Raw genomic sequence first — 14,031 nt, forward strand, 5'->3', positions numbered from 1 at the left:
ATGATGGGGTCTAAATTAGCTGTTACCCATCAAAAACGAGATCTTGGAGTCATTTGCACTACCAGGGCCGGCTCCAGCTTTTCTGCTGCCCCAAACGGGGAAAAAAAAAAGAAAAGAAAAGAAAAGAAAAGACGAGCGGCGGCACTTCGGCAGGAGCTCAATTGTCCCATTTCTTTGGCAGCAATTTGGTGGCGAGTCCTTCACTCCCTCCCTTCCTCTTTGGTGGCACTTCGGCAACAGCTCAAAGAGGAAGAGAGGGAATGAGGGACCTGCCACCGAATTCCCGCTGAAGACGCGGACCTGACGACTCGATACCGGACGGAGTGCCGCCCCTTTGTATTGGCTGCCCATAGCACCTGCTTCCTATGCTGGTGTCTGGAGCTGGCCCTGTGAAGTACTCTGGAAGCGCTGTGCTTCCAGAGCACTGCAAGTGTCTAGGAATCCTTCTCACTATGCCTCTTTCATCCTGAACTGCGGAACGCTCAGAAGACTTACAAATTATCTCCAGTCATCAATGGGAAAGACACAGAGTAAGTAGCAGGCCTGAACGTGCATCAAGACTGATGGGATGTATGGGCACTGGGAGGCTTTCGGGGACAGAGAACTGTTCTCACGGGATGGGCTCCACCTGAGTAGGGAAGGAAATAGACTTCTAGGAGGGAGGCTGGCTCATCTGATCAAAAGAACTTTAAACTAGGTATTGGGGGGAGACGGTTGGGAGATGTCCAGGCACTCTCCACGCCAAATTTAAACATTGAGAGGGAGGACAACAGGATAAGAACGGATATAGCCAGAAGGAGGGGTTTGGACGTAAGGAAGAGGGGGGGGGGGATGGATACTAGACCAATAGGTCATACTGGTGGTACTGTGTCCCTACCAAATTGGGTACCAAAGGTGAGAGAAGCCAAACAGCAAAAATTAGGATGTTTGTACACCAATGCGAGAAGCCTAGGTAAGAAAATGGAGGAATTGGAGCTCCTGGTCCGAGAATTGAAACCGGATATCGTAGGAATAACCGAAACATGGTGGAACGGTACTTATGACTGGAGTACAGGTATGGAAGGGTATGTGCTGTTTAGGAAAGACCGAAGCAAAGGTAAAGGTGGGGGAGTAGCATTGTATGTCATTAATGAGGTAAACTGTAATGAAATAACTAGTAATGGAATGGATAATACGGAGTCTGTTTGGGCAATGGTCACATTAGGGAAGAAAACTACTAGAGCCTCCTCTGGGATAGTGATTGGGGTGTGCTATAGACCGCCGGGATCTAGCCTGGATATGGATAGAGAACTCTTTAATGTTTTTAAGGAGGTAAATACTAATAGGAACTGTATGATCATGGGAGACTTTAACTTCCCGGATATAGATTGGGGAACAAATGCTAGTAATAATAATAGGGCTCAGCTTTTCCTAGACGTGATAGCTGATGAATTCCTTCATCAAGTAGTAGCTGAACCGACGAGGGGGGATGCCATTTTAGATTTGGTTTTGGTGAGTAGTGAGGACCTTGTTGAGGAAATGGTTGTAGGGGATAACCTTGGCTCGAGTGATCATGAGCTAATTCGGTTCAAAATAAATGGAAGGATAAACAAAATTGCATCTGAGACTAAGGTTTACGATTTCAAAAGAGCTAACTTTACTAAATTAAGGCGACTAGTTAGGGAAGTGGATTGGACTAACATATTTAGGGATCTAAAGGCGGAAGACGCCTGGGATTATTTCAGGTTGAAGTTGCAGGAGCTGTCAGAGGCCTGTATCCCGAGAAAGGGAAAACGGTCCTTAGGTAGCAGTTTTAGACCGAGCTGGATGAGCAAGCGTCTCAGAGGGGTGATTAAGAAAAAACAGAAAGCGTACAAGGAGTGGAAGATGGGAGGGATCAGCAAAGAAACCTACCTTATTGAGGTCAGAGGGTGTAGGGATGCAGTGAGAAAGGCCAAAAGCCGGGTAGAGATGGACCTTGGGAAGGGAATTAAAACCAATAGTAAAAGGTTTTTTAGCCATATAAATAGGAAGAAAACCAAGAAAGAAGAAGTGGGACCGCTTAAAACTGTAAACGGAGTGGAGATTAAGGATAAGCTAGGCATGGCACAATATCTAAACGAATATTTTGCCTCGGTCTTTAATGAGGCTAATGAAGAGCTTAGGAATAGTGGCAGAGTGATTGATGGGAATGAAGGTGTGGGGTTGGAAATTACAGTAGCTGAGGTAGAAGCCAAACTTGAACAGCTTAACGGTAGTAAATCAGGCGGCCCGGATAATCTTCATCCTAGAATATTAAAGGAATTGGCGAGTGAAATTGCAAGCCCGTTAGCGATAATTTTTAACGAATCACTAAACTCGGGGGTTGTACCGTTTGACTGGAGATTAGCTAATATAGTTCCTATTTTCAAGAAGGGGAAAAAAAGTGACCCGGGTAACTACAGGCCTGTTAGTTTAACATCTGTAGTATGTAAAGTCATGGAAAAAATATTAAAGGAGAGAGTAGTTACGGACCTTGAGGTCAATGGCAATTGGGACAAATTACAACATGGTTTTACGAAAGGTAGATCGTGCCAAACCAACCTGATCTCCTTCTTTGAGAAAGTAACAGATTTTTTAGACAAGGGAAATGCGGTGGATCTAATATATCTTGATTTCAGTAAGGCGTTTGATACGGTACCGCATGAAGAATTACTGGTTAAATTGGAAAAGATGGGGATCGAAATGAAAATCCAGAGGTGGATAAGGAACTGGTTAAAGGGGAGACTGCAGCGGGTCGTATTGAAAGGTGATCTGTCGGGTTGGAGGGAGGTTACCAGTGGAGTTCCTCAAGGTTCAGTTTTGGGTCCAATCTTATTCAATCTATTTATCACTGACCTCGGAACCAAAAGTAGGAGTGGGCTGATAAAGTTTGCGGATGACACGAAGTTGGGAGGTATTGCCAATTCGGAGAAGGATCGGGATATCCTCCAGGGAGATTTGGATGACCTTGTAAACTGGAGTATTAGTAATAGGATGAAATTCAATAGTGAGAAGTGTAAGGTTATGCATTTAGGGATGACTAACAGGAATTTTAGTTATAAGCTGGGGATGCACCAGTTGGAAGTAACAGAAGAGGAGAAGGACCTCGGAGTCCTGGTTGATCGCAGGATGACTATGAGTCGGCAATGTGATGTGGCCGTAAAAAAAGCTAATGCGGTCTTGGGATGCATTAGGCGAGGTAGTTCTAGTAGAGATAAGGAGGTGCTAGTCCCGTTATACAAGGCGTTGGTGAGACCTCATTTGGAGTACTGTGTGCAGTTTTGGTCTCCCATGTTTAAGAAGGATGAATTCAAACTGGAACGGGTAGAAAGAAGGGCCACTAGAATGATCCGAGGAATGGAAAGCCTGTCGTATGAAAGGAGACTTGAGGAGCTCGGTTTGTTTTCCTTAACCAAAAGAAGGTTGAGAGGAGATATGATTGCTCTCTTTAAATATATCAGAGGGATAAATACCAGGGAGGGAGAGGAGTTATTTCAGCTCAGTACTAATGTGGATACGAGAACAAATGGATATAAATTGGCAGTCGGGAAGTTTAGGCTTGAAATTAGACGAAGGTTTCTAACCATCAGGGGAGTGAAATTCTGGAACAGCCTACCGAGGGAAACAGTGGGGGCGAAGGACCTCTCTGGCTTTAAGATTAAGCTTGATAAGTTTATGGAGGGAATGCTTTGATAGGAGAATGTGATTTAGTCAATAGGTCAATAACGTGCGACCACTGGTAATTAGTACCGAGGGTCAATGTTGGGATATTGAAAGTCTTTTTCCTGAGTGTCTGGCTGGAGAGTCTTGCCCGCATGCTCGGGGTTCAGCTGATCGCCATATTTGGGGTCGGGAAGGAATTTTCCTCCAGGGCAGATTGGCAGTGGCCCTGGAGGTTTTTTGCCTTCCTCCGCAGCATGGGGCAGGGGTCACTTGCTGGAGGATTATCTGCTACTTGAAGTCTTTAAATCAGGATTTGGGGACTTCAACAGCTGAGTCAAGGGAGAGAATTATTTCAGGAGTGGGTGGGTCAGCTTTTGTGGCCTGCATCTTGCGGGAGGTCAGACTAGATGATCATAATGGTCCCTTCTGATCTTATGTTCTATGATTCTATGAAACTTAAGGAGATGAGCCAAGTGTAATGGAAAGCCAAAGAATCAAATGGACGCTCACAGAGGGAGAAAGGGGGGACTGAAGACTCTAGCTATCCCACAGTTCCTGCAGTCTCCGAAAACCATTTGCATTCTTGGCTGAGCTCCCAAAGCATGAAGGGTCAAAAACATTGTCTCAGGTGGTTCAGGGTATATGTTGTGAGCCCCCAACCCCCGCTCCGTGAAAGAAAAGGGAAAAGAATCATTTCTCGCCTTTTTTCAATGTCACTGTATGTCTACTGGATGCTGGTGGCAGACGTGGTGCTGCAGCGCTACACCGCAACATTCCCTTCCCTTCCCTTCCTGAAGGCATACTGTACAGTAGGACTGATATCCGTCATCATCATCCCGTGAGTGCTCCTGGCTGGCCTCGGTGAGGTCAGCTGGGGGTGCCTGGGCAAAAATGGGAATGACTCCCAGTCATTCCCTTCTTTAAGCTTTGTCTAATGGAGATTCAGTCCTGCCTGGAATATCATAGCAGCTGGAGGCTGCCTCCCCCACTCCTTTTATCTCTGCTTGCAGAGGCAATAAAGTCAGTGTTGTTTCTTATTCATGGATTCTTTATTACTTCATCAGACAAATGGGGGGATAACTGCATCGGTATCCCAGGAGGGATAGGGGAGGAGGGAAGCAACGGGTGGGGTTGTTGCAGGGGCACCCCCTAGAATGGCATGCAGCTCATCATTTCTGAGGGATGTCTGGGGCTCTGACCCAGAGCGGCTGTTTGCCTCTCTATTTCTTTAGTAGGCTTGCCTGATATTCTAGGCAGGACTGACTCTCCATTAGACAAAACTTAAAGACGGGAATAACCTGGGGAGTCATTCCAATTTTTGTTCATGTGCCCCCGGCCGACCTCACCGAGGCCAGCCAGGAGCACCTATGACAGCAGCAGACGGTACAATATGACTGGTAACCGTCATTATCAACTTGAAAGGCAGCAGACAGTACAGTAGAGCTGGTAACCGTCTCTGCTATGTTGCAAAGGCAAGGGGATGCTGCTGTGTAGCACTGCAGTACCACGTCTGTCAGCGACATACGGTGACAGTGAAAAACGGCTGAACGGGCTCCATGGTTGCCGTGCTATGGCAGCTGCCCGGGCAATCCAGGGAAAAGGGTGCGAAATAATTGTCTGCTGTTGCTTTCACGGAGGGGAGGATTGACTGGCGACAAGACTTTCATCAGTATGGACATTGCTGCTGACCAGTTGATAAACACAAGAGGGTATAGAATGAGAAGATTAATTTAACTGAGTTGTATTGGTGCAATGAAATACAAAATCTCCATATGAAGCTGAACCATTTCTGCCCCATTGCTCTAGTTTTTATAAGCTCATCTCGAGCATTGCAAAGTTAATGCAAAGGAGGTGTCAAGCGGATGCACTGACTTTTGTCTTTGCCAGTGGGTTGCTTTGAAGAGTTGCGTGTGTTTGGGGGGGTGGGAGGGGCAATTGTGGGGATAGGCTATTTTCAGCATATTTATACACTCCTTTCATATTCTAATTGTTGAATATGTGTCTATCATTGGTATCTTTACTATTTTAATAATGATTAAATTGTTATGAACTACATAATTACATTATCATGAACTGTTGCATATTAAAATCATTGCGATCACGTACAAGCTGTCTTTATTAATGTCCCAGTTTAAAGACATTTCATCTCACTGTAGCTTTCTGGATGAAACTGTCAACTATCTTATTTACATGTAGTTCCCTGGTATGGTCTTGATGCACATTCAGGCCTGCTACTTACTCTGTGTCTGTCCCATTGATGACTGGAGATAATTTGTAAGTCTTCTGAGCATTCCGCAGTTCAGGATGAAAGAGGCATAGTGAGAAGGATTCCTAGACACTTGCAGTGCTCTGGAAGCACAGTGCTTCCAGAGTACTTCACAGGGTCAGCTCCAGACACCAGCATAGGAAGCAGGTGCTATGGGCAGCCAATACAAAGGGGCGGCACTCCGTCCGGTATCGAGTCGTCAGGTCCGCGTCTTCAGCGGGAATTCGGCGGCAGGTCCCTCATTCCCTCTCTTCCTCTTTGAGCTGTTGACGAAGTGCCACCGAAGAGGAAGGGAGGAAGTGAAGGACTCGCCACCGAATTGCTGCCGAAGAAATGGGACGATAGAGCTGCCGAAGTGCCGTCGCTCGTCTTTTCTTTTCTTTTTTTTTTCCGTTAGGGGAAGCAGAAAAGCTGGAGCCGGCCCTGGTAGTGCAAATGACTCCAAGATCTCTTTTTTGATGGGTAACAGCTAATTTAGACCCCATCATTTAGTGGGTATAATTGGGATTATATTTTGCCATGTGCATTACTTTGCATTGAACGTTGAATGTCATCTGCCATTTTGTTGCCAAGTCACTCAGTTTTGTGAGAGTCCTCTGCAGTCAGCTTTGGACTTAACTACCTTGAGTAATTTTGTTTCATCTGCAAATTATGCCACCTCACTAGTTACCTCTTTTTCTAGATCATTTATGAATATGTTCATCCTTGTACACCTCCCTGGAGGACAGCACTTTTTCATTCCCATTCTGAAAATGGACCATTTATTCCAAGCTTTGGTTTCCTGTCTTTTTACTGGCTTGCCTGGCAATGCTTTCAGAATCATCTAAGGAGCCTTTATTTAATTTACAGACAAACCTTTTATCATCTTCAGCACCCTGCCTCTGTTTATAAACAAACTCCCTGCCCCAAGGGCAGAAGCTGGGAGCAGGACAGAATTTATTACAGTCCAGACTCAATCTCTGTCTAGGGCTAGGGCCTGCAATGTGATCAGACTCCTGGTACAAAATACGGTGGGGGGGGGGAAACGGGAAGGGGAAAGGGGGCCAGGAACCACTATGGGTCGGGTCCACTTTTTACATGGGCTCGAGCCGCCACCCCTCCTCTTACCCATGAGACTCTACCCTCCTCTTGGCAAGACGCAGGAGTAGGGTCAGATTAAGAACCACACAAGCAGCTGTGGGGAACCTTGGGCCCGCCATCTGCCATGGATAGGGTGCGGGATCCGGGGATACAGGCTGGGGTCTGCTCTCGAGAGCCCCAACTCTGGCAGAGGGGGGGGGGCTGGGCTCCCAGTCCTGGCTCCAGCTTTGGTTTGGTCTGGGGTGCTGGGCTTTGGGGAATAGGAGGGGGAGGAATGGGACCACAGAGCAGGTGTGGCCAGGAGCGTAGCTATGGGAGGTGCAGGGGAAGCAGCCGCTTCCCCTCAGCACTTTTTCCAAAAGCGGCGCTTTGCTGCACAGCCAGCACAGGGCTCCGGACTCGGAGACTGGAGCCGGTTTTGCATGCGGCTGCCGGCTCGCTCTCGGCTCCGCACCGCCCCACCCCAGCCTGCTCGCTCACTGGCTCCGGGGCTGAGATGAGGAGCGTGTGGCTGCAGTTGATACCTCTGTCCCGGAGGAGCTGGATCAGCAGCTCCTCTCTCCCCTGGGCAATGTCAATTCCCCACTGTGTGGGCTGGGAGCCGGCGAGCTGGCTGGATTGCTCTGTCCGCCCCACCCCATTCACACTCTTTAATGAGTTTCTCAAAGGCCCCCGCAGGCGGAGCGGCTGAAAGCCTGTGCGAGTTAGAAAACCACCACCCCTCCCCATCCCACCCCCAGGCAACAGCAGAGCTAGCAGCCCCTGGGCGAGAGATGCACTCAAAGCGCTTCATGTGGGTAAATAGTTCCCCCAGCTGATAGGATGAGACCCAGGAGACAGTAGTGTCTGGCTGTCCTTGGCCAAGAGAAGGCACCTGGTGAGTGCTGATCTCAAGTCTCTCCCACAAAGCTGAGCGGTTTTATTTTCAGTGTCACAGTCAGTGCTTCCCTGAGACATTTCAATTGCTTTTGATGGAAATTAGAGGAAGTATTATTGTACATACCTCCGCTTCTCAATCTTTTTTCTAGAAAGAGTCAATGGATCCTGGGGATGCTGTGAATGTCAAAACCTTGGTACCTCCATTGCCCGCATCATCACACAGGCACAAATGGATTTAGCCTAGGAGGCAGGGAATCATTAGCTCCATTTGGAAGTGGGGAATCTAGGGCACTGAGAGATGAAGTGACTTTCCTGAGACTAAGCAGGGAGTCTGTGGCAGAGCAGAGACTCAACCTCAGAACACCTGAGCCCTAGGCCTGTGCTTTAACCAGTAGGCAACCTTTCCTACCCTGAGGAGGGGAACCTCCTGTGTCACTTTGAGTGAGTGGGTGGAGTCAGGTGCTAGACTGAGCCACCAGGATGGGGAGCAGAGAGAGGCAGAGTGGGGATGGGGTCTTGGGCAGAGTAGGGCGGGGCCTCAGGGAAGGGGCAGGGCCAGGTGGGGCACCCACCGGCAAATCCAAAAGTCAGGACCCATGACCGTCTCCTCCACCCCGAGCGTGCTGCTGCTCCCGCCTCCCTCCCAGGCTTCCTGCGTGAAAGCCTGGGGGGGGTGGTGAAGGGGAAATGCGGCATGCCCAGGGAGGAAGCGGGCCGGGGATTTGGGGCAGGGGTTGGAACGGCACCTTTTTTATGCGTTTGCTCCCCCTGATGTTAGAACCTGGCTACGCCACTGGGTGCGGCCTCGTGGCCCTCGCACTATTAGGAAGGATCTGTCATCGTTGGCCTACAGTCAAGTATGTGATCTGGTGGCCACTTTTCTTGAAACTAAAGGGAAAACGTACATGAAGAGAATATCTGTCACTAAGTCGTTGCAGGAAAAGACTCTATCTACCCAGGGCTTTGAAAATTACAACTGGAGAAGTGCCAGTTACACAAGGAGGAATTTCATCCAAACCTAATTTTTAAGCAAGGAGGGAGGAAGAAGGAGAACCAGAAGACCGATATTATGATGCAGCAGAGTTTTTAATGCAAATGAAATTGGCAGTACACAGTTAGAGGAAGAAATACTACAGAGCAGAAAGAATTGTGTAATTCAGAATGAGTCCACATGTAAATAAAAGCATCAGCACATGGTTGAGAAAGCTTTGGCGGAAAGACTCGTAAAGCGTAACATTAGAAATGCAGCATGGCTATCAGCCCAAGGTGCTGAGCACACACAGCTCCACTGAATTCAGCTGGAGCCCTGTTTGCCCAGCACTTCTGAAAGCCATGCCCAAAAGATCAGGGGTGAATCTGTATCTGGCTGTTCATTTCCTTTTTCTTCCTTCTTCCATGAATATTCCTGGCAGGTTTAACATGGCCCAAAGCTTCCATTGAGGTACCTATGGGAAGATATCCCGGAACCACATAATCCACCATAACCATATAGGCCCGGGTAACCGCAGTGTCCCCCATAGCCCAATAATCCACCATAACCGTAAAGGCCCGGGTAACCATAGTATCCCCCATGGCCCAATAATCCCCTGTAACCGTAAAGGCCCCCGTAACCACCTAATCTCCCTAAACCATACAATCCTCCGTAATGGCCTCCATAGCCGTACAATCCCCCCAAACCGAATGAGCCTCCGAAACCAGCTCCGACCACAGGTGCTCCTACGGCTGCCACGTCACTCCGCTGAGGGAAATTGCTGAGAATTGGTCCGGGGAGGGTCACGACAACCGGTGAGGGGCTGATCACCACTTCGGAGTCAGGGCACTGCCTAACGCACGGCTCGTTGGCACTGCCAGTAACTGGACTGGGTCGGGCCACCCCACATTCTGGATAGGACAGGCTGGAGAAAGTCATCTTTCTGGGGTGGAGGTAAACCTGCAACACACAACAGGAACTAGAGTAAAGAGAAGGTAGAAGTGCTGGTGGAAGAAAGGCTTCAAAGTTCGGTTACAATTCTAATGAGCTCTGCATGGGGCCCAAGAGAGAGAGGAGAAGTGCACTTAGTCTCTACATCAGGGCCGCCCAAAGCCAGTATCACAGTGTGACTCTTTGGTTTTCCAAACCTTGGGAGTCACCAAAACTTGCTGATGAATAAACAGAAACTTTGCTTTTCTCCACACAAATCACTAAAGACAAACTCCTCAGCTGGGGTAAAATGGTTTCAGGTCCACTGACTTCCATGGAGCGACATGAAAGTACGTCATTGAGGAGAAGCACCTTCAATGGATATTTCTACTCAGGAGAATATAGGAATTGTTCGACTGGAGCACACCACTTGTCTAATTCATCTATTCTCTTTTCTCCAATAGTGAGGAGTAACAGCTGCTTTTGAATAAAGCAAAAAAACAACCAAATTGGCCTTTTCTGGACTAACCTGGGAAAGTTTCTTCCTAATCCAGCTAAGTGAAAAATGGTTAAGGGACTTTTAAAGTTACTGAAAAGATTTCAATGCCCTATTTTTTTTCCAATTAATAGGAAATGTGTTTCCCAATTGTATATGTTGCTCTTAAAGTCTCTCCTTTAGCTTCAGATCATGAATCCACCAGTGCCTACAACTGAATATGACACAAGATAGTTATGGAAGAACACCTTGATCCCTGATAAATATCACAGGGAGTACGTGCAAGATTCCACCTAAATGAAAAGAGGCCCTACTGTGACATCTCTGGGGTTAGAAAGAGATTGAGTTGAATTGGACTTACCCGGTTCACCGAGGAGATGAAGTCCAGAGAAGTGTTTAGAAGCGTACTGAGTCCTGAGCACTTTTATACAGTTCCTAGGGTTGCCTGGAGGATCTGCGATGCTGCTTGTGGAGGTGGTCCTAATTAGTTACCAAACAACCTGGATTGCCTTCGTAAGTCCTCCTTTGGATGGAGCTGTTTTCCTCAGCGTTGGTGATTAAGGGACTAATCTCAGCATCAGAGGGCGTGACATACACATTGAACACTTCAGTTGTCTTTCATCTTAAAATTGTTTAGGCCCAGTACATTTCCTGTGTTATTCCAGTGACTTTCTTGTGGCTGCAATGAGAATGAATGTCAAGGTGACATCAGTAGCAAAAGTGGGTGTCATGAAAGGAGAGGCTACCTCAGCCTCCAAATCATGGACAGGAATTGTGGGGGTGCAAAGCAGCAGCCCCTTCTGGCAGCGCCCCCCTGTTGCTGCTGAGTAGCTGTTACCAAAAGCAGCGAGATGCGCCTCTGTGGTGTTTGCAGTGGCATTGCCAGTAGGGGTTGGGGTCCTGCACTTCACAGCCACCTCGGGGGCTCCGGCCAGCACCTCTGGAGACGTGTGGGGCCGCTGTGCATGGCACATGGGACAGCTCTTGTCAGTGGAGGCGGCTGCGTCATTTGGTCACCTGACCGCTCTCCCGCTCTCGACTGGATGGGACACGGGGAGCCTGGGACTCTGCAGGCAGCCAATGACTTCAAATCTCCCCTCCCCAGGATAGGCTCTCGCTGAAGGGCTCTGGGAGCCAAAGTTAATGCATCTTCTATGTTGGCATACTGAGGGGCCATGCGGGTACCAGAGCCGTCCCGCTGACTTGAAGGTTTATACCCTTGCCAAACTTGAAGAAATGCAGTAAATCCATCTCAGTCTCCATTTCCTCCAGAGTGCTGCAAGCACCATTCTGTGCGGGTCCCCAAAGAAACTTCTCAACTCCTCCCTCCCCGTCAGGCTGCTGAGGCTCTGCTCCTCTCAGCTCTGGCTGCTGCTCTCACTTTAGCTTGGCCTCCCACTGAGGCAGCTCCAGCTCACACGGAGGACGGGACCCCGGGCTCCTGACTCCTTCATTGGTCTGCTTGCCCTGTCAGTCAGGCTGACCTGCAGTGTTGGGCTCTTGCCATTGGCCCTGGGGACTGTCAGTCTCAGGATCCTGATTTCTCAGTGGCCCTTCCCCTTTCTTTTGCTACTGGGAGAGGGCCATGAATAAAACCCACTAAGGCTTTGGCTACACTTGCACTTCAAAGCGCTGCCGCGGCAGCGCTTTGAAGCGCTAAGTGTAGTCAAAGCGCCAGCACTGGGAGAGAGCTTTCCCAGCGCTGTCCGTACTCCACCTCCCTGTGGGGCATAACATACAGCGCTGGGAGCCGCGCTTTGACCACACTAGTGCTTTGCAGCGCCGCAATTTACAGCGCTGGAGAGGGTGTGTTTTCACACCCTGCTGCAGCGCTGCAAATTTGTAAGTGTAGCCAAGGCCTAAGTTGTAGTAAGATGATGCTCCGGTTTGTAAACGTCAGCGAGTCAACAACCCTTGCTGATGAATAAAGAAAGCCAGGGTTTTTAAATCAAACAAAACACAAACCTCCTCCCCTGCTGTAAATCTGCTCTGTTCCACTGGCTTCACTGGAGCTACACTACGTGAGGCTGGACGAGGATCTGCACCTAGAATTACTGCTTCACATGAGAACGTAACAGTTGCCAGGCTGGAAGAGAGGAGTGGCCAGTCTAATACAGTATCCTGTCTCAATGAGTGTCACTCACCGGCTGCTTCAGAAGACTGCAGAAGAGCAATGAATTAGCCCTTTATGGAGGTAATTTGGGGAGTTTCTTCATAAACTCTAAATGAAAAATTGGAGGTGAGATTTTTCAGATTTCCCAAAGGGATTGCAATGCTCAAGTTCCAACTAAAATGAATAGGCTCTAGTGTCCCCAGTGCATGTCTTGCTCTGAAAATCCAGGCCTTCACTTCTAACGCATGAAGATACCAAGGCCTGCACCTCGATAAGAGAAAAAAATTGAAAAAAAATCCAAACCCTTTCCACACGCCAGAATCACAGAGTGTCAGTGCAATATTCAGTCCTAAATTAGTGCAGTTCAGGAGCAGTGGTGAGCATGGTGATGAGTAATCACTATGAATGGCTTTATTGCTGACTCTGCCACTTGCTCCTGGTATAACCTTGACCTCAATGTGCTTGTTCACCTCCACTAAAACCAGATCTCATAGTGATATTATGCTCGATGATCAGAGACTTCCTCAAATCAAAGGACTTCAAAGCATTGCAGGTTTATTAAAGTTGTATGTGGGCACAGGGTTTTATTATTTTAAAAGCAGATTATTTGGTGGGATTAGATGCCCCCGAATTATGGATTAGGATTCAAGGGTTCTCACAACAATTTTTTTCGTGGCCTTTGACAAACCTGTCTCCCTGTCCATGCCTCCCAGAGCCCTTCAGCGAGAGCCTGTCCTGGGGAGGGGAGATTTGAAGTCACTCGCTGCCTGCAGACTCCCAGGTTCCCCATGTCCCATCCAGTCAAGAGCGGGAGAGCGGTCAGGTGACCAAATGACGCAGCCGCCTCCACTGACAAGAGCTGTCTCATGTGCCATGCACAGTGGCCCCACATGTCTCCAGAGGTGCTGGCCGGAGCCCCCGAGGTGGCTGTGAAGTGCAGGACCCCAACCCCTACTGGCAATGCCACTGCAAACACCACAGAGGCGCATCTCGCTGCCTTTGGTAACAGCTACTCAGCAGCAACAGGGGGGCGCTGCCAGAAGGGGCTGCTGCTTTGCACCCCCACAATCCCTGTCCATGATTTGGAGGCTGAGGTAGCCTGTCCTTTCATGACACCCACTTTTGCTACTGATGTCACCTTGACATTCATTCTCATTGCAGCCACAAGAAAGTCACTGGAATAACACAGGAAATGTACTGGGCCTAAACAATTTTAAGATGAAAGACAACTGAAGTGTTCAATGTGTATGTCACGCCCTCTGATGCTGAGATTAGTCCCTTAATCACCAACGCTGAGGAAAACAGCTCCATCCAAAGGAGGACTTACGAAGGCAATCCAGGTTGTTTGGTAACTAATTAGGACCACCTCCACAAGCAGCATAGCAGATCCTCCAGGCAACCCTAGGAACCGTATAAAAGTGCTCACGACTCAGTACGCTTCTAAACACTTCTGTGGACTTCATCTCCTCGGTGAACCGGGTAAGTCCAATTCAACTCAATCTCTTTCTAACCCCAGAGATGTCACAGTAGGGCCTCTTTTCATTTAAGGTGGAATCTTGCATGTACTCCCTGTGATATTTATCAGGGATCAAGGTGTTCTTCCATAACTATCTTGTGTCATTATTATCTTGCGC

At 48.4% G+C, this 14,031-nt stretch overlaps 1 protein-coding gene across 1 annotated transcript; it reads right to left on the bottom strand.

The window, feature by feature from the left end:
• Positions 1-8,998: 8,998 nt before the first annotated feature.
• LOC123366180 (claw keratin-like) lies at positions 8,999-11,603 on the bottom strand. Its single transcript, XM_045009381.1, has 2 exons — positions 10,646-11,603; positions 8,999-9,818 (listed from the first exon to the last, which is right to left on the bottom strand). The coding sequence occupies exon 2, from the start codon at positions 9,795-9,797 to the stop codon at positions 9,303-9,305; it is 495 nt and encodes a 164-aa protein (XP_044865316.1). The 5' UTR covers positions 9,798-9,818; positions 10,646-11,603; the 3' UTR covers positions 8,999-9,302.
• Between the last annotated feature and the right edge of the window lie 2,428 nt (positions 11,604-14,031).

Source organism: Mauremys mutica, chromosome 1, assembly GCF_020497125.1.
Source record: "Mauremys mutica isolate MM-2020 ecotype Southern chromosome 1, ASM2049712v1, whole genome shotgun sequence".
In the NCBI taxonomy this organism is placed as follows: domain Eukaryota; kingdom Metazoa; phylum Chordata; order Testudines; family Geoemydidae; genus Mauremys; species Mauremys mutica.